At 43.6% G+C, this 21,583-nt stretch overlaps 1 protein-coding gene across 1 annotated transcript in view; it reads left to right on the top strand.

Moving 5' to 3' along the window:
- Positions 1-21,583, top strand: part of LOC126174755 (calmodulin-binding transcription activator 1) — a 1,816,127-nt gene that overhangs the window by 545,720 nt on the left and 1,248,824 nt on the right. The window contains exon 3 of the mRNA XM_049921082.1: positions 17,469-17,560. Within this exon, the coding sequence (XP_049777039.1) occupies positions 17,521-17,560 (40 nt within the window). The 5' untranslated portion in view covers positions 17,469-17,520. The remainder of the gene's footprint in view (positions 1-17,468; positions 17,561-21,583) is intronic.

The raw sequence follows: 21,583 nt of genomic DNA, 5'->3' as shown, positions 1-21,583 counted from the left end.
GATAACAAAATCAAAAGAATTTGGAATATTATTACAAGGGAGACAGGACAACCAAGAGTACAGGATGACGGCATCGCCATCAAAGCGAATGGAAACTTGATAAACAACAAGCCGGAAGTCGAAAACATTTTGAATAATCATTTTTTAAATGTTGTAGAGAAAATAGGATATAAATGTTCATCAGAAGAAGCAAGGCAGTTAATGGAAGAGGCCTTACCCACACCATTTGATAAATTGAAATTCCACCCACCTCTCCATCTGAAATTTGGAAGATAATAAACTCTCTCAAGAATAAAAGCTCACATGGGATTGATGGCATTTCCAGCAGGATAATAAAAGCTTGTTCCCAAGAAATAAGTGGAATTCTTAGCCACATATGTAATAGCTCTCTGAAGCAGGGTATTTTCCCAGATAGACTGAAGTATGCCATTGTTATACCACTGCATAAAAAAGGGGATACGTCTGATGTCAACAACTACCGCCCAATTTCTGTTCTGACTGCCTTATCCAAAATTCTTGAAAAAGTAATGTATTGTAGAGTAGTTTCATATCTTTGTAAAAATAAAGTTTTAACAAAATGGTTCAAAAATGGTTCAAATGGCTCTGAGCACTATGGGACTTAACATCTGCGGTCATCAGTCCCCTAGAACTTAGAACTAATTAAATCTAACTAACCTAAGGACATCACACACATCCATGCCCGAGGCAGGATTCGAACCTGCGACCGTAGTGGTCACGCGGTTCCAAACGGAAGCGCTTAGAACCGCACGGCCACACCGGCCGGCATATTGAATGTCATGTAATATTTTGTCTAATGTAATATCTTGTATAGACACCTTTTATTAACCTGACACGTTCCACATCATTACGAAGTGTCGTATTCATGATCTATGGAACAAGTACTAATCTAATCTAATCTAATCCAATCTAATCTAATCTAACGAAGTTAAAACACTGAATGAATATTTTACTGAAATATTTCACTTGAAACAATAAGAAACTTTAGCAGCTGAAAACTAAAGCACGAAATTTACTTAACGAAGCAGTGCACGGAAAGACAGTGAGCGAACGTTTCCGAAAGTTTATTAAATCGTTATTTCGCCACAAACAGCACGAAACACCACTGAAAACTGTTAAATTGAATAACTATATAACAGTGCACAAATAACTTTGTCAGTACTTAACTTTACTACCGCTACAGCCGCAACTGCACGCCGGAAAATGTAAACACACTACTGAGGCGTGAGGCTTGGACGAACGATGTAAACACACTCGCGAATAACAGACCACTCGAGTCAATACCACAGGAAGAAATACTGAGATTAATGAAAATCCACTAATAAGTTACTTTTACAGCAAATACTAACACAAATAATCTTTAAAATAAGTAACTGAAGACTAAAACTTTATAAAATATACGAGCAATTTCAGCAGCAGTCCTGCACACGTGACGTCACACCACATTGCGTGGTTGGACGAGTCTCGTTTCAAATTGTATCGAGCGGATGGACGTGTACGGGGGGAGACAGCCTCTTGAATCCTTGGACCCTGCATGTCAGCAGGGGACTGTTTAACCTGGTGGAGGCTCTATAATGGTGTGGGGCGTGTGCAGTTGAAGTGATACGGGACCCGTGATACATCTAGAAACGACTCTGACAGGTGACACGTACGTAAGCATCCTGTCTGATCACCTGCATCCATTCGTGTCCATTGGCATTCCGACTGACTTGGGCAATTCCAGTAGGACAATGCGACACCCTACACGTCCAGATTTGCTACAGAGTGGCTCCAGGAACACTCTTCTGAGTTTAAACACTTCCGCTGGCCACCAGACCCCCAGACATGTACATTACTGAGCATGTCTGGGATGCCTTGCAAAGTGCTGTTCAGAAGAGATCTCCATCCCCTCGTACTCATATGGATTTGTGGACAGCCCTGCAGGATTCAAGGTGTCAGTTCGCTCCAGACTATTTCAGACATTAGTCGAGTTCATGCCACGCCGTGTTGCGGCAGTTCTGCGAGCTCGCGGGGCCCTACACGATATTATGCAGGTGTACCAGTTTCTTTGGTTCTTCAGTGTAGTTCTGCCGCAGATTGTTGAACGCAGTTTTTCTCGGACACATACATTGTACATCACGCGGTTATGGTTATGTTGGGATCTCAGTTTAAATTCGGAGCTAGAAAACCCGTTGTCTGCCGCTGTTTAGTCATTGGTCACGTAAACTCAGCTGGGGCCAGAGCAAATCCCATACCTCGCAGCGGCCTCTTCCAACAGTGCTCTGTGTTACACAGTAACAGCATTTGTGAAATGAAATGATCCGGAGTGTTTGTGTGTCGCCTATAACCAAGCGGTAGTCAGCAGCGGATGTGACAACACTGCAGCGACAGGTGACAGATGTCAACTGTCAAGTAATTTCAGTCGGAGTATGGTGAGATAAGCAGAGCTCTAAACAAGCAAGGCTACCTAGCAAAATTAAAGAAATGTTGCCATCTGTTAAAGGTAATCTTGGGTTGAGAGTACTAGGGCTTTCTAATGTTCCTTGCGAGTATGGCAACAGTTTCGTGGGGCAGCCTATGTGGACTGTTGCCGATTGCCGTGTGAAAAATAAGCGGTGGTGGCCGAGCACGATCTAATAAGCAATTTTATGTAACAACAACTTCAACAGAGATACCGGCTGTGCACTTAGCGTAGCACGGAAGCGTGCACTCGTTATCTAAAGATCACAGAGGAAGTCTTCAAGTGGTTTACCGCCAGCAAACACAGCCAGACAGCGAACACAAAAGCAGAGTGCGCCACTTCAGCAGTGACGTTATCTAGTCAATCAAATGCCTTCCTCTGGACGCAAAAGTGAAAGGGTATCTCACGACAGTCAGATTTAGTCCCTTACGACGATGATGGCGTCAGTTATCTAAAGCTTAGGATTTTATCCGAATTCGACGCGGCGGGTTAGCCTAGAACTTTCATCAAATTTTTTGTTAGTTGTCAGACGCTTGAAGTCCTGTTACACATTGAAATCCCCCCGCCACAGTATCGTAGTACGCCACTGGAAGAGCCAGTATTGCGCTGCCATCTGCACTTATGAATGAGCTGCGCCGTTCGTTTTCGCTTCTGTAGCGGCGTACCGCTTCACTATCGCGCAGGGGTCCCAACATGTACCAGGACTAGACATGTGGCTGCAAATAAATACAAAGATAATTCAGTAACTTTATTTTTTCTACATCTACATCGATACTTCACAATCCACCTGACGGCGCGTGGCGGAGGGTAACTTGTACCACTACTAGTTATTTTCTTTCCTGTTCCACTTGCAAATAGAACGAGGGAAAAAAGACTGTCTATATGCCTCCGATGAGCTCAGATTTCTCGTATTTTTGTGGTCCTTATGCGCAGTTTATGTTAGAGGTATCAGAACGGTTCTGCAGTCAGCTTCAAATGCCGATTCTCTACATTTTCCAATAGTGTTCTTCGAAATGAATATCTTCTTCCCTTCAGCGATTCGCACTTGAGCTCCCGACCCATATCCGTAACACTCGCATGCTGATCGAACCTACCGATAACAAATCTAGCAGGTCACAGAATTGTTTCGATGTCTTCCTTTAATCCCATCTGGTTCGGATCCCATACATTCGATGAATAGTCAAGTAAGGTCCTACTAGCGTGCTATATGCGGTCTCCTTTACGGATGAAACCCACTTTCCTAGAATTGTCCCAATAAACCGAAGTCGATCATTTGCCATTCATATCGCAATCCTCACATGTTCGTTCCATTTCATATGGCATCGTTGCGCCCAAATATTTAAACGACGTGACTCTGTCAAACAGGACATTACCAATGCTGTATTCGAACATTACGGGTTTGTTTTTCGTACTCATACGCATTAAATTACGTTTTTCTACATTTAGACCTAGCTCCCAGTCATCAAACCAACAAGAAAATTTGTCTTGAGCATTTAGTATCCTACTACAGTCACTCAACGTCGACGTCTGACCGCACACCGCACGGTGATCAGCAAACAACGGCAAATTACTGCCCACACTGTCCACCAAATCATTTATGTATAATTATAGAGAATAACTGCAGTCCTATTACACTTTCTCTTGCACTCCTGGCGGTACCCTTCTCTCTGATGAATACTCGCCGTCGAGGGCAACTTCCTGGGTTCTCTAATTTAACAACTGTTCGAGCCATTCACATATCTGTGAACCTATTGTACATGTTCGTACCTTCGTTAACAGCCTGCAATAGGATACCGAGTCAGACGATTTCCTGAAATCTAGAAATATGGAAACTGCTTCTTTTCCTTCATCCATATCATGTGAGAAAAGAGCAATCTGAGTTTCGCACGAGCGATGCCTTCTAAAACCATGCTGATCCGTGGACATAAGCTTCTCTGTTTCAAGAAAATTTATTATATTCGAGCCGGCCGGAGTGACCGAGTCGTTCTAGGCGCTACAGTCTGGAACCGCGCGACCGCTACGGTCGCAGGTTCGAATCCTGTCTCGGACATGGATGTGTGTGATGTCCTTAGGTTAGTTAGGTTTAAGTAGTTCTAAGTTCTAGGGGACTGATGACCTCAGAAGTTAAGTCCCATAGTGCTCAGAGCCATTTATTATATTCGAACTGTGAATAGCCGCGCGGGATTAGCCGAGCGGACTCAGGCGCTGCAGTCATGAACTGTGCGGCTGGTCCCGGCGGAGGTTCGAGTCCTCCCTCGGGCATGGGTGTGTGTGTTTGTCCTTAGGATAATGTAGGTTAAGTAGTGTGTAAGCTTAGGGAATGATGACCGTAGCAGTTAAGTCCCAAAAGATTTCACACACATTTGCACATTTTTTTCGAACTGTGAATATGTTCAAGGATTCTGCAGCAAAGCGATTTAGGGATATATGATGCTGCTCCGTTCTTTTGCCCTTTTATACACAGGAGTCACTTGGCACTTTTTTCCAGTCGCTTGAGTCTTTGCGCTAGGCGAGAGATTCGCGATAAATGCTAGCTAAGTAAGGGGCCAGTGCCGTAGATTACTCTTTGAAAAACAGGATTGGGTTCTACCAGGGCGTGGTGACTTATTTGTTTCCAACCCCTACAGTTCTTTCTCTATGCCAGGGATGCTTATTACTCGTACTACGTCGTCCATACGGGACTTTGGTCGATGGTCAAACGATTGTACGTTTGTACGATTCTCCTGCGTGAACAGTTTCATGGACGTGAAATTTGAAGAAAAAAAAAACTAGGTGATGATGACTATGACTATGACTAGACGTCGTTAAGTTTCTTCACCTTCGTGCTGTGACCTCCACAGTTACAGAACGTCAACGCGGCTCTTAAGAACTGTCTCATGTAGCGCAAGGGGTGAGGAAGTGCGGTCGCGGCCCGTAATCCTAGGTACACCAGCCGGCGAGAATAAGGCGATGTGTTAGCGTCGGAATGTGTCCCGGGGGAGTGGTCGGCTGGCAGTGAGCGGTGGCCCGGCGCCGCCCTGCGCTCGCCGGTATTCCAGTGGCGCGCCGGCCGCTCCGGCACACGTCAGCGGCGCTAAGTTAGCGCGCTCGCGTGACGACGCTGCGCCGAGAAATATCGGCGCGCCACGCGCTCATCTGAATTGTTAAGTCGCGGGGCCTCGCGAAAACGGCGCAATCCAGAATGTAAACCTTGACGGGCTACTGTTCACCATCCCGTAGCACGGAGTGTCTCTCCTTCTTGTATGAAATACGTTTTCCAATTAATCATTCACTCTAGCCACCAGTATTTGATATCATTTTCATTTGTTTTGTAATGAGTACTCATATTTTCTCTGACCAGTCATGCTTTGCAAATCGTCTTCCATAACCGTGGATAAACTACTTTCTTTTGGCAATATTGTACTTCTACTCTCATCACTGCCGCACTAGTTTCTCCCTCTGTCGTATCATTGCTACCTTCATCTACATCTACATCTACATCCATACTCCGCAAGCCACCTGACGGTGTGTGGCGGAGGGTACCTTCAGTACCTCTATCGGTTCTCCCTTCTATTCCAATCTCGTATTGTTCGTGGAAAGAAGGATTGTCGGTATGCCTCTGTGTGGGCTCTAATCTCTCTGATTTTATCCTCATGGTCTCTTCGCGAGATATACGTAGGAGGGAGCAATATACTGCTTGACTCTTCGGTGAAGGTATGTTCTCGAAACTTTGACAAAAGCCCGTACCGAGCTACTGAGCGTCTCTCCTGCAGAGTCTTCCACTGGAGTTTATCTATCATCTCCGTAACGCTTTCGCGATTACTAAATGATCCTGTAACGAAGCGCGCTGCTCTCCGTTGGATCTTCTCTATGTTTTGTATCAACCCTATCTGGTACGGATCCCACACTGCTGAGCAGTATTCAAGCAGTGGGCGAACAAGCGTACTGTAACCTACTTCTTTTGTTTTCGGATTGCATTTCCTTAGGATTCTTCCAATGAATCTCAGTCTGGCATCTGCTTTACCGACAATTAACATTATATGATCATTCCATTTTAAATCACTCCTAATGCGTACTCCCAGATAATTTATGGTATTAACTGCTTCCAGTTGCTGACCTGCTATTTTGTAGCTAAATGATAAAGGATCTATCTTTCTGTGTATTCGCAGCACATTACACTTGTCTACATTGAGATTGAATTGCCATTCCCTGCACCATGCGTCAATTCGCTGCAGATCCTCCTGCATTTCAGTACAATTTTCCATTGTTACAACCTCTCGATACACCACAGCATCATCTGCAAAAAGCCTCAGTGAACTTCCGATGTCATCCACCAGGTCATTTATGTATATTGTGAATAGCAACGGTCCTATGACACTCCCCTGCGGCACACCTGAAATTACTCTTACTTCAGAAGACTTCTCTCCATTGAGAATAACATGCTGCGTCCTGTTATCTAGGAACTCCTCAATCCAATCACACAATTGGTCTGATAGTCCATATGCTCTTACTTTGTTCATTAAACGACTGTGGGGAACTGTATCGAACGCCTTGCGGAAGTCAAGAAACACGGCATCTACCTGTGAACCCGTGTCTATGGCCCTCTGAGTCTCGTGGACGAATAGCGCGAGCTGGGTTTCACATGACCGTCTTTTTCGAAACCCATGCTGATTCCTACAGAGTAGATTTCTAGTCTCCAGAAAAGTCAAAATTCTACCTTCCATTCCTTCTTCGCCCATTTAATTTTCAGTATTTGCTGTCGCAGCAAGGCTTAAAAGTGTGAAAGCGGAACCCTTATAGGATTACTTTCTTTTCCATCTGTTACAATCATTTTTCTCAGGAACGGGTAAGCGTATCAAGTTGAAATTTGTCATATACTAAGGTCTATACTCGCTCGGTGAGCAAGATGTATCAGACAGGCGAAATACCCTCAGACTCCAAGAAGAATATAATAATTCCAATTCCAAAGAAAGCAGGTGTTGGCAGATGTGAAAATTACCGAACAATCAGTTTAATAAGTTACAGTTGCAAAATACTAACGCGAATTCTTTACAGACGAATGGAAAAACTGGTATAAACCGCACTCGGGGAAGATCAGTTTGGATTCCGTAGAAATATTGGTACACCTGAGGCAATACTGGCCCTACGACTTATCTTAGAAGAAAGATTAAGGAAAGGCAAACCTACGTTTCTAGCATTTGTAGACTTAGAGAAAGCTTTTGACAATGTTGATTGGAATACTCTCTTTCAAATTGTCCGCCGCTCGTGGTCTCGCGGTAGCGTTCTCGCTTCCCGAGCACGGGGTCCCGGGTTCGATTCCCGGCGGGGTCAGGGATTTTCACCTGCCTCGAGATGACTGGGTGTTTGTGTTGTCCTCATCATTTCATCATCATCCAGGAAAGTGGCGAAATTGGACTGAGCAAAGATTGGATAATTGTACGGGCGCTGATAACCACGCAGTTGAGCGCCCCACAAACCAAACATCATCATCATCATCATCACCATCATCTCTTTCAAATTCTGAAGGTGGCAGGGGTAAAATACAGGGAGCGATAGGCTATTTACAATTTGTACAGAAACCAGATGGCAGTTATAAGCGTCGAGGGGCACGAAAGGGAAGCAGTGGTTGGGAAGGGAGTGAGACAGGGTTGTAGCGTATCCCCGATGTTATTCAATCTCAAAAATTGGTTCAAATGGCTCTGAGCACTATGGGACTTAACATCTATGGTCATCAGTCCCCTAGAACTTAGAATTACTTAAACCCAACTAACCTAAGGAAGTAAGAGTAACCTTCTGAAGTAAGAGTAATTTCAGGTGTGCCGCACGACCACGAGTTGCGGACTGTTATTCAATCCTTATATTGAGCAAGCAGTGAAGGAAACAAAAGAAGAGTTCGGAGTAGGTATTAAAATCCATGGAGAAGAAATAAAAACATTGAGGTTTGCCGATGACATTGTAATTCTGTCAGAGACAGCAAGGGACTTGGAAGATCAGTTGAACGGAATGGATAGTTTCTTTAAAGGAGGGTATAAGATGAACGTCAACAAAAGCAAAACGAGGATAATGGAATGTAGTCGAATTAAGTCGGGTGATGCTGAGGGAATTAGATTAGGAAATGAGACACTTAAAGTAGTAAAGGAGTTTTGCTATTTGGGGAGCAATATAACTGATGATGGTCGAAGTAGAGAGGATATAAAATGTAGACTAGCAATGGCAAGGAAAGAGTTTCTGAAGAAGAAAAATTTGTTAACATCGAGTATAGATTTAAATGTCACGAAGTCGTTTCTTAAAGCATTTGTATGGGGTGTAGCCATGTATGGCAGTGAAACGTGGACAATAAATAGTTTAGACAAGAACAGAATAGAAGCTTTCGAAATGTGGTGCTACAGAAGAACGCTGAAGATCAGATGGGTAGATCACATAACTAATTAGGAGGTATTGAATAGAATTGGGGAGAAGAGGAGCTTGTGGCACAACTTGACTAGAAGAAGGGATCGGTTGGTAGGACATGTTCTGAGACATCGAGGGATCAGCGTGGAGGGTAAAAATCGTAGAGGGAGACCAAGAGATGAATACACTAAGCAGATTCAGAAGAATGTAGGCTGCAGTAGGTACTGGGAGAAGAAGAAGCTTGCACAGGATAGAGTAGCATGGAGAGCTGCATCAAACCAGTCTCAGGACTGAAGACCACAACAACAAAAACAACAACAACATACGCGCTTCGCGGTGTAATAAATATAAAATTTATAAATATAAAATTTCTGAGTCAGTGCAACCAAACGATACGGCCACTTGTGTCACATATTTTGATACTCGGAAATTCACTCATCGAAACCTGTAGCGTACTTCCCGTTTACCTATAATCGTGATATTTGCCAAGAAAAAAATGTTAAAATGTGTGTGAAATCTTATGGGACTTAACTGCTAAGGTAATCAGTCCCTAAGCTTACACACTACTTAACCTAAATTATCCTAAGGACAAACACACACACCCATGCCCGAGGGAGGACTCGAACCTCCGCAGGGATCAGCCGCACAGTCCGTGACTGCAGCGTACTAGACCGCTCGGCTAATCCCGCGCGGCAAATTTGCCAACAAGCAATCCAGAATGTAAACAGCGCAATTAAAGGAAAAAAATCCGAAAATTGTTAATGTGTAATAAACACGATAAAAATTTTGTCATTTGTGATCGGACTGACTGTCGGTCCGTCTGTTAAGACCATTTTTCCTCAGGAACGGGTAGACGTATCTAACTCAGATTTTTCACATACTAAGGTCTACGGCCCCTTGGAGATGTTATAAACATCGACCTGTAAGTCAGTGTAATCAAAAGAAAAGGCCAGTTATGTCACATGTTTGACACTCGCAAACTCACTCATCAAAACCTATACATTACTTCCTGTTGGTGTAGAAGCATGAAATTTGGCCAGAAGAAAGTTTTCACAGTGCATGTAAAGGAAAAACAATCAGAAAATTGTCAATTTGTAATTATATCGCACGAAAAAAAAAATTCTTTTGTCAACTGTTATCCGACTTAAAACCTAAAATTAAAACATTCTCCAAAGTCTTGAAATACCTAGGACCGATGTCTTGCCAGCATCAATGTCGGTAACAGGGAAGAGTCGTCGAGATCCTCGATACCCGGAAGGGTTGGACTGTCTGTATACATAATTGAGTTTTTGTCCGCCCCCGGTAGCTGAGTGATCAGCGTGACGGAGTGTCAATCCTCTGGGCCGGGTTCGATTCCCTGCTGGGTCGGGGAATATTCTCCGCCCAGGGACTGGGTGTTGTGCTGTCCTGATCATCATCCTATCTTCCTCGTCGACTGCAGGCCGCCGAAGTCGCGTCAAATTGAAAGACCGGCACCCGGCGAACTGTCTGCCCGACGAGGAGCCCATTAAATTAAAATTAAAAATTGAGTTTTTACGGAACACTCAGTGCGCGAGTTCTACTCGCACCTGGCCAGTTTTTTTCCTTTTTCCTTGACTTTCTAACGTTCACATATGCACTTTCGTAACTGGCATCGCTAACCAATATGTACACAGATCTAAACTGTCAATATGTTCCAAAACTCTAGAGCATATTCTCAACTGAAATGTGCCGTTCTCCAAGGAAAAGAAACTTCTCTCTCTTTCGTACGATACACATCTAGCTTTTGTCACTCATAAATCGTTCAAAAAAACGGCAAAGACCCAAGATTTCGGAAAAGTATTGGACGCGCTATTGTTCGGGGAACTGATAAACACGATACGATGGTACAGAGAGGAATAAAACTAAGCTGTTCTCAATTCGAGTATTGTTCCGAGCAACATAATGCTTTAATTCTTTGGTCAATTTGGAGATAGCATGCCTTGACTTTCTGCGACTTCTAGCCAGTTACAGGAGGACTCCAGTTTAACGTAGGCTACACTCCATCGTGTAACTAAGCAACATGTAAAAGATCGAAATCTTTATTGTTCATCCATTCCAAAACTCTAGAGCATTTCCTTAAATGATTGTGAGATATACCGCTCCTCGAGGGAAAGACACTTCTCTAAAATGATGTCAGATTTGTGGGATTCCTTTCATACAGAGTATATCTAGCTTTTTTTTTCATTTGTATACACTGAGGTGACAAAAGTCATTGGATAGCGATATATACTTACAAAGATGGGGGTAGTATCGCGTACAAAAGGTATAGAGAGGCATTACATTGGCGGATCTGTCATTTGTACTCTGCTGATTCGTGTGAAAAGGTTTCAGCACGCGGAATGGTAATTGAACTTAGACTCATGAGACATTCAGTTTCGGAAATCGTTGGGGAATACAATATTCCGAGATCCACAATTTCAAGAGTGTGCCGAGGATACCAAATTTCAGGCATTTTCTCTCACCACGGACAACGCAGTACCCGACGACCTTCACTTAACGACCGATAGTAGCGGCGTTTCCGTGCAGATATCACTGCAAACCCACAAGCAACACTGCGTGAAATAACCGCAGAAATCAATGTGGAACATAGGACTAAATTATCCGCTAGGACAGTGCGGCGAAATTTAGCGTTAATGGGCTACGGCCACAGGCGACCGACGCGAGTGGCCTTGTTTACCAGCACGACGTCATCTGCAGTGCCTCACCGCCTCTTCCTCTGGGCTCCTGACCATATAGGTTGGACCCTAGACGACGGAAAAACCGTGGCTTGGTCAGACGAATCCCGATATCAGTTGCTAAGAGCTGATGGTAGGGGTAGAGTATGGCGCAGACCTCACGAAGTCATGAACCCAAGTTGTCAACGAGGCATTATGCAAGCTGTTGGTGGCTTCCAATGGCGTGAGCTGTATTTACATGGAATGGAGTAGGTCCTCTGGTCCAACTGAACGATCATTGTCTGGAAACGGTCATGTCCAGCTACTTGAAGACCATTTGCAGCCATTCAAGGACTTCATGTTCCAAAACACGTCACTGGGCCGTAGTTATTCGCGATTGGTTTCTGGAACTTCGAGCGAATGATTTGGCCACCCAGATTTTCCGACATGAATCCCATCGAGAATTTGGGGAATGTAATTGAAAGGTCAGTTCGTGCACAAAATATTGCAGTGGCAAGAGCTTTGCAATTACGAACGACTATAGAGGCAGTATGGCCCAGTATTTCTACAAGGGACTTCCAGTGACATGTTGAGTCCATGCCATTTCGAGTTGCTTCTCTACGGCGCCAGGAGGTGCTCGAACACGATATTACGAGGTACTCCGTGACTTTTGTCGCCTCAGTGTACCTTGCAAGTAAAACCAATTCACGCTGGAAAAGGAGAGTCTAGTTTTGGCCACTGGGTGGAAATCTTTCATCGTGAATGCAAAAAAGACAAACAGAAATGTTTCGATGTGTAATGGATTAGGAACGGGACGTGGGCAGATAAGGTCAAACAAATGAGAAAGGCACAATGTTGATTTTATCGTTAACCTCCTTTTTCACAATTAGGAGAATATGAGCACCAGAGACGTCGACGAGATGCTGCATCCGTAAAATGACATGATCAATCGTTGCTCGTAGCAGTTCTGACGGAATCTGAGCAGCGTATTCCTGTATACTGTCCTTCAGATCTGGTAGAGACCAAACCTGTCCCTGGTAAACGCGTTCTTCTAGATATCCCCTTAGCCCTAAACCAGTTGGATTCCGATCAGCTGATCTTGCAAGCCATGTATCTGGAAAATTTCTCGAGATAACACGTTCGTGGCAGGTATATTAAGCAGATCTTTCTCTGAGCGAGTGACATGAGTGACAGTAATTTCCACACAGTTGCGCTCTTTCAAAGCATAGCTCACATGTTTTACAAGAATGTCTCGATAACGTGCAGACCTGTGAGGCCCTTTGGGTGTCTTCAAAGAATAATGGATCGACGGTAAAATTGCTTGTGGATCTACACCACACAGTCACATACGGCGAGTGCAATGGCTCTACGCACACAACACGCGGTGTAAGAGTAACCCACATTCGGCAGTTATGTGTATTCACTGCACCCTGTAGTGTAAAATGTGCCTCGTCACTCCGTAGAATGTTTCCTGGCCGCGTTTCTTGAACTTCCACCAGTGCCGGAAATTGAAGAGCAGATTCATAAGATTGCTGCGTATCATGAGGTTTCGGTTACGGCACCGTTTGAGTCTTATAGGGTACCACTGTAAAAGAGAACGCAAAACGTATCGTATCTTTGATCACGGGATAGACACGACGCGACCACAAGCACTATCGGGGGCACGTGCTCCTTAGTCGGTTAACAGCCTTTAAACCGTTTAATGACATCGGACCTCTTCTCACACCTTACAGTCGGCGATTTTCTCTCATTGCAGAACCGTTATTGCTGCCGTTCATAGTTTCAGAAAAAGCGCACGATCTCTTCACCTCGGTAGCCGTACTGCTCACTCACGGTAGGGCTTGTTAAATGATAGCATGGATGTCGTACCGTCATAACAACAGTACTCATCTGGTGAACGCAACTGGAACTAATTTGTTTTCCATCGTAAATATAGCTCTGAGCACTATGGGACTTAACATCTGAGGTCATCAGTCCCCTAGAACTTAGAACTACTTAAACCTAACTAACCTAAGGACATCACACACATCCATGCCCGAGGCAGGATTCGAACCTGCGACCGTAGTGGTCGCGCGGTTCCAGACTGTAGCGCTTAGAACCGCTCGGCCACACCGGCCGGCCCAACGTAAATCTTTTCCGCTTAAAAGCATTAGCATATCTACCAATTTTCGCTGCCATACGATAACTACAACCCACACTGGACTTCCGTGGGTAGCTGCACTTAAGATATAACCACTCAGTAATTTAGAATACTACTGAATAGAATGGGAAATGTCTATTCCTATTCCGCATCTTTGTTTTTGTTATATGCATTAATGATCCGGGAAAGATTGATTAATGATCCAGGAAAAAATTGCGCAGTACGCTTGTCAGTACTTTTAATGCCACAAGTTTTGCGAAAACGGTTAATACTTCCTGCCAGACGCTGGGTCGCCTGCAAAGCCGGGCAACTGAACACCGGAAGGAGGAACGAAATGCGACGTGTGAGCCTGTCTACGGGCGAGCAGAGAGTCTGAACTCTGCGTAGAGACGAGCATGCAGGTGAACACCAGAGGTGGACAAGTGCGAGCGATTGAACAGCGAAGCACTCGGAAACAGAGTACGATGGCACTGATGGCCGGGAGTCGCGACCTGAGTAATTTCGGGCACAGAATTGCAAATCCTTTCAGATGACGCCACAATGGACGACTTGCTTGTTGGTTATGGTGAAATCAACCAGTCCCAGAACTGAGAGAATCTCCGACTTGGGTGGGAATCGAACCCGGGCCCGCTGGATGGCTGTCAGACGCTCTCGGCTAAGGAGGAGGACCAGGCGTTGCGCGTGCTTTCAGTGACAGCTTACCGCACTGCTCTCCAGCCACACCTAGACCAGCTCATGTGCTTCCATATCGATATCCGCAGGTGGGGATACGAAGATGTACATTCAAAACAAAATTCACATTACAAGGCTGCTGAAAGTTTGTTAAATGTTTAATTTCCCCTCCGTTGTGTCTGAGAACGAACCTGTAAACATTTAGCTTGTTTGGGAAGAGAGCGAGAAAAATCACTCGCCCGCTGTCACATATAGCTAGCTGGCTAAACAATAAACATTTTTCCACACTTCCTGTTTCTGCCGAGCAAATATTGCGTTGAAAGATGCAGTTGTCCGTGGGCATGAAGAGCGTCGTGTTAAGTCAAAAAGCTACACTGAGAAACTACCAGGAAAGGGGTTTCACAGAACAGCGGTAGCGGTATTTCGGCTTTTTGTTACTAGCAAGGTGGCGCAGTGGTAATACATTGGGGCTGGGATGCTGTTCACATCCTCATATGGCCATTCAGATTTAGTGTTTACAGTGGTTTCTCTAAAGCGCTTGAGGCAGATGCCTGGAAGGTTCCTTTGAAAAGGACGCTGCCTATTTCTTTCATCTGTCCGAGCCCGTGAACAATCTCTAATGATACCGGAGTCGACAATATGTTAAATTCTAATTTATTTTCATCCTTCTCATCATTCTACAGTTTGTAGTAATGCTGCAAAAGTGAAATGTTGTTTTATTCAGCTGAAGACGATTCCTATGTTACCATTTAAATGTGCTTGCTCACGGATGATGTTTTGCTTTCCTATATTCTAAAAGTCCGCTTGTCACTGGGACGAAAATGGATGTATCCCATGTCAAGAAAGGATGAAGATGTCGCTGACACGGCGTTTTTATGCTTCCAGGGTTCGCAAGTAATGGGCACTATCCCGTCGTCAATTTTTCTTTTTACCAATTGCCACTCTTGTACCACTATAGCTTCCTGTTACTCTAGGATGGAATTTTAGGTCTTCTTCCTTGGTGATATTAAGGATAATGTTTATTGGGTTGCTAGTGTCTGTATTAATTCATAAACTCTGGCGATGATGGACGCGTGTGTGGTCAGTTCGTAGACACTGAATTAGCTTGCTGTGTGAAGTCGAAGTCATAGACATATACTTCTAGGTTACTCCTGTGATGTACAGTACTCCACTCTGTGTGTTGTAAGAACTCTCGTTGAACTATGGCAAAGTGGAGTGTACGTTAACGGCACGAGAGAGGTGATGTACATGAGGGAGACTTTTATTGTTTATATTCAGAGAGTGTACGGACCAGGAAAGGTAGAGAAATATATTATTTCCTCCCCCGCACGTCTCGCGAAGTGACCAAGACGATAAAATCAAACAAACAGTAACTTCCATAGAGATTTCCTGACATTCGTTCTACCGGCTCTCCATCACGAATGGAACACGGATACGGGAGGAGCATGGGAAGGTAGTGGTACCCAAAGTACCCTCCGCCACACACTGTGAAGACTGAAGTAGCTTCCGGAGTATAGATGTAGATGTACAGGGTGTCCATGAATGTTTACCCTGATAACAAAACAGTGTAAGTCATTATTGGATACAGTAAATGAAGCATGCGTTACCACTTATGCCTCTACTCGTTAAGGTTTGAACCGTTTATAAACATTTAATTCAGGTAATACACTTCAACATTTAAATGAGTTCAACATATGTAACCTGGTAACACGCAAAATATCAGCCGGTATTCAGTCTCTTGCCACACTTCTGCAACATGTGTGGTGTGATTGTGGCAGTGGGATCTCTGAAGTGTCGTTGCAGTGTTACAATATCAGGAACTGCTGCTTTGTACTAATTTCTTTCACATACCCGCAAAGAAAGAAATCCAAGGGGGTAATGTCAGGTGATCTCGGCGGCCATGGAACTGGGCCGTGTATGCCAAGCCACCTGTTGGAATATGTTTCATTCAGAATATTGCAGACTTCTAGAGCCCAGTAATGGGGAGTGTCATATTGCTGAAAGATGATAGCGTTATGCATGTCCTGTATCTGGGGAAGGCATAATTCACGAACATGTCTAGATAAACATACCCACCTACATTGCTTTCGAGAAAGAAAAATGCGTCAATCACTCGATCATACCGTAACCTCACCACACATTATCCTGTAACTGTCCCGAATGTATTCCCGTACGATATGAGAATCGTGTGATCCCCAGTTCCGGACATTATGGCGGTTAACTGAGCCACAAACATGAAATGTAGGCTCATCGGAAAAACACTCACGCTTCAAAAAATCATTGCCCTCGTCCAAGCGGTTCAGCATGTCCACTGCAACATGCTCACGTGTAGGGCGATGATTTGGTAGTTGTGCCTGAACAATTTGGATCTTGTGGGCATACAATTTAAGACGTTTGTGAAACACTTTATGCACTGCACTCTTTGGCACTTGAAGCTTAGGCGAAGGTTGTCTATTCGATATCTGTGGCGGCCCCGTGAATGCGGTATGAACTACCTGCACGGTCCCCTCCGAAATAGTGGTCACCCGTGCTTGTTCGTTTCTGAACCCACCCCGTTGTTAAAAAAGTTTCCGTCCATGTTCCGATTAACGTGACATCAAGTGCTTTCTTGCCGTAATGGATCCCACTTTCGCTGTACAGCAATCGGTGATTTGGTTTCTGTTGGCCACACAGCACATTGAGTTTCTCGGGGGGGGGGTTTACAATACAGCTCACACAGCGCTCCATGTGAGGGAAGTTTTGAATGAGACACAGCTGTACGGAAATTTCATGACTTTCCTAGTAGACCTGTAACAAAAAGCAAACGGTACCACGACAGATATAATTAATACTTAATCTTGAAATCAGGATAAACGTTTATAGACACTCCGTATTACTGTCTAGTTTTTGCCGCTAAGCTCAGTTACAGACGTTGACTATGCTGAATGTTAGTTCCTGAATACTGACTGATTACGGTCTCCTGGCTATAAAAGAAAAGTTTTTCTACAGACGTTTCGCTGCGCAAGCGATAGCCATTACCCACGATCGCCCAGTCAGCAAGGTTGACACATCGTTCTCTCGTAGAGATTTTGTATGTGTGCTGATGTGTTTGCAAACAGGAAGAGGTGGCGATGTGTGGCCTGTAATTTTCAGTGTGTCTTGTTCTCCCTTCTAGGCTGTCTTGACGATGACGGGCGCTCGGGCGCAGCTGGTCACGTGACTGCCGGATGGCGTCCTCTGCGGTCTTCTGCCTCAGCCTGCAGATAAGTAAGTACACACAAACACCATCTGTTCCCTGTGGTACGTGGCAAAAATAGCCTTTTGAAAATTGTTATGAGGATCAAAGGACAAACCTCATATTACTGACTAATTTTCACTCGCAAAATAATATGAAATACAATAGATAGGCCTATTTGTATTATAAAATCAATAGGAGAAATTACTTTCGCGGTCTTGAGCCAGTTTCTTAAAGTTAGGTTCACGTGGGGAGCAGCATGTGCGAATAATGTCTTCAAGGTGGGCGGCCGATAATCTTGAACGATACTTTTTCTTAAAAAAAATTCATTTTTGAAAATGAATTCACAGATACTTGAGGAGCCAAACATAGTAGCCAGGTATATGGCTAATTTTTTGCAATTTTCATATTTTTCTGGGACGTGTTTACTGCAAAATTCTTCAGCAGATGCAGTTTTATACGTTTGCAAGAAAATGTCTTGCTGCGAGTGTATTAGCTCCATTTGGAGGAAAGGCTTTGAAAGGCAGAACAATTTCGCAGCCAAGTCCGTCCATTCTGCCGCTGGAGAAACTTCAAAAGGAGATTTTAAGAATCGTGACAGCTTATCTATCTCTGGAAAGTCTTACGTTAGAACCTTGCCGCAAATCCCTTCTTAAGATGTGACATAAAATTTGAGAATACTGAAATGTCTATTTCAGAATTTTTGTACTTCAACGTTGCAGCCCAGTCAGCAATCGTGATAATCTAATATATAAGAAACTATCAGCCTCGATTGCGGTAATGAAACCAACTAAGGTTATATATAGTTTGTTATATATTATTTCAGAATTATTTTTGTATTGAAAAATTGTTGGAAAGTAAAAAAAATTCGTGACTTCCCATGTCTTTTTCAAAGATACCCAGCTTTCGACGGAAAGAAGACACATTTTGCATCAGATCATATATTAATTTCCCATTTCCTTGTAACTCGGTATTGAGCGCATTTAAATGTTTCAGAATGTCTTTCAAAAAAGCCGCAGCTAGCATACTGCATTCGTTTACTAGGAACTCGAAAAGGTTTCTTGCTTGTTGTGAATCCAAGTTTTCTAAGAAGGATGATACTACTTCTTTTATTTCCCAAAAGTGTTCAATCACTTGACCTTCTTTTAGCCAACGAACGTTATTGTACTGCACTAAGTCAGAATGCTCCGAATCACACTCAGAAAGAAACTCTTTGAACTGTCTGTGCTGAAGAACATAAAGACACCTTATAAAACTAATCAACATGATGAACCTGTCAATTTTTTTCTTTGTTAGTCAGTTTTACACAAAGGGCTGCCTAGTAAATTATGCACTGATAAGATAGTAGCCCAGCATTCTTATTTTTGATTCACTTTACTAGTCGCTTTTCTTTGCCGTTCATCGCTGCAGCCCCGTCAGTTGAAAGACACCATTATATTGTAACTAATGTACGATTTTGTCATGAAGTCATCGAAAGCCTAAATAAATATTCTCCGCGCGTCTTGCCTTTCAAAGGCAATATTGTTAGCAGTTTTTCCATAAATTCTTTACTTTCATTTTCCAAAAATCTCAGGAAAATGGACATTTGTTCTTCATCAGCAACGTTGCATGATTCACCTAGTTCTATGGCGTAGCAAGGCGTCTTCGGCAGAAGTTCGAGCAGACTATCTTTATTGGCACCTGCCAATTTTTCGGTTCTCCTTGTATTACTTATTGCCGATAATGGAATGTGGAATACCTTGAACTGCGGCAGAAACATCCTTCTTCTCTTCAAAAAGTGCCATGGCCATTTCCAGCATATATTTTTTGTACTATCTCAGAGTTTGAAAATTGCTTGTGGTGTTTATTAAGCGTCCAGCACACACGCATCGCTGCTTCTGCAGATTTTTCTTGTTCGCTCGTAGAGCGAACTAGGAAGGCCGTACTTTTTTTTTATAAGAAGCTCTAGATATGCCTGGAGTTTTTATTGACGAGCATTACTACCTAGAGGAGCCGGCCGCTGTGGCCGTGCGGTTCTAGGCGCTACAGTCTGGAGCCGAGCGACCGCTACGGTCGCAGGTTCGAATCCTGCCTCGGGCGTGGATGTGTGTGATGTCCTTAGGTTAGTTAGGTTTAATTAGTTCTAAGTTCTAGGCGACTGATGACCTCAGAAAAAGTTAAGTCGCATAGTGCTCAGAGCCACTACCTAGAGGAAATTTGTTACGGAACTGCTGATGAGTTGTTTTGTAGTGTCGCTTTATATTGGCACTTTTAACAAAAGCGACAGGTCTGTTGCATATGAGGCAAATTGGAAAAGGTCCACGTCTATCAGGCAGCGTAAACAATATTGTTCAGTCCACTCAGTCAGAAACTTCCTATTTTCACTACCAACTTTACGCTTTTTAGGATCCATATCGGTGCAAAAGAAACGCTCCGTACGAAAACGCAACTACAGACGAAGTGTCATAAAGTAGCTTTAAGCTGTCGTTCTAGTTACGAGCACAGAAAATGGTTTTTAAATGAATACACCTTCTCTGATTTAATAGAGGTTTCAGAGGTTGCCAGAGTCTAAAATCGATTTTTAAAATTTCCTTGTTCAGTAAATAAAATTCTCGTGTTGCATTAGTATGAGCAGAACTTTTACGTGGACCGACACACACGCTGCGCCGGCCGGCCAGCCTGCTCTCATCCTCCCCTGCTTTTCAGCGCACGTCCTGCGCTGCACAGCATAGCAACCATGCATTTAATCTATCTATAACTAACCATTAAGAATTCTAATTACTCAGCCGTTAATTTTAGTCTTCTAGGAAATATTATAACAGTGGTGCTCAAATGATTTGTGATCTACAGAAAAATATTTTTAAACAATTTGAGTTCGTAATTTATACTTCCAAAATATTGTAGGCGGGCCACTTTTTGACCATCCGCGGTCCGGACCTGGACCACGGTCCGCGAGTTGCCGACGGCTGTCCTAGACGAAGTTGAGCAATATAACTGACACTTTGGCTTATATCATCAAGTTACTTTTTCTGAAGCTCGCTGCCAAACTTAAAGTAAAAATTCAACGGTCTTATAAAACTAACCACACGTGAATTTGTACTGAGCGTATGTGGTTACCGAATATCTTGTGGTCCAGTTCCTTTCTTCAGAAATACAAGACAGTATTAGTTTGCATGTTGTGATGTAGGACAACTCCCTCAAAAAAATAAAAGGAAATGTTGTAAGGTTACAATTACAAGAACTACAAAAGTAAAAAAAACAGATATTTACAGTGTAACCTAAACGTGAACTTCTAATGAGAATAACCACCAGACCAGCGTAACGATCAATATTGTGATGGCAGGTACAAAGTTCGCAGTTGTGTACTACAGTTCAAACTCACTACAGAATCTGTTTAGCAGGGTTGCAGGCTCTCTCTCTCTCTCTCTCTCTCTCTCTCTCTCTCTCTCCCTCTCTTCTTTGGCCAACCAGGGGGTAAGTGAGAAATTAAATTCCTTCTCATTTATTCGTTTGATTCTCTGCAGTGTTGTTACCTTTTCACCATATCTGTCTTTTTCTTTCCTGAGACCACTCCATACCTATGAATCCTCTGGCTTCTACCGTACCGAGCGAGGCGGCGCAGCAGTGCTTAGCACACTGGACTCCCATTCGGGAGGACGACGATTGCAATCCCCCGTCACGCCACCCAGTTTTAGATTTTCCGTCATATCGATAAATCGCTCCAAACAAACGCTGGGATGGTTCCTTTGGAAACAGCACGGCCGATATCCTTCCACATCCTTCAGTAATTCCAGCTTGTGCTAGGTCTCTAAATGATCGCGCTGTCGATGCGACGTTAAACTCTAATCTTCCTTCGTTTCTTTCTTTCTGCTTTTGCCTTGAAATCATTCTAAATTTAACACATTTCTGCAAATGTCTTGCTGCTCCTTCTGCTTTTATGTCGTATATTTCTAAATCTTTTTTGTACTTCTGGAACAGCTTGTTATTAATTTCTGTTCCTAGAAATGCTGCAAGATTTGTTTTGTCAGCTTATTGTCATTCATCTTGAATAAACGACCCAAAATATTAGTCTTCTT

The sequence above is a fragment of the Schistocerca cancellata genome, chromosome 3 (assembly GCF_023864275.1).
Source record: "Schistocerca cancellata isolate TAMUIC-IGC-003103 chromosome 3, iqSchCanc2.1, whole genome shotgun sequence".
Taxonomy (NCBI): Eukaryota; Metazoa; Arthropoda; class Insecta; order Orthoptera; family Acrididae; genus Schistocerca; species Schistocerca cancellata.
The sequence above is the reverse complement of the archived record's forward strand: the minus strand, read 5'-3'. Positions and strand labels throughout refer to the sequence as shown.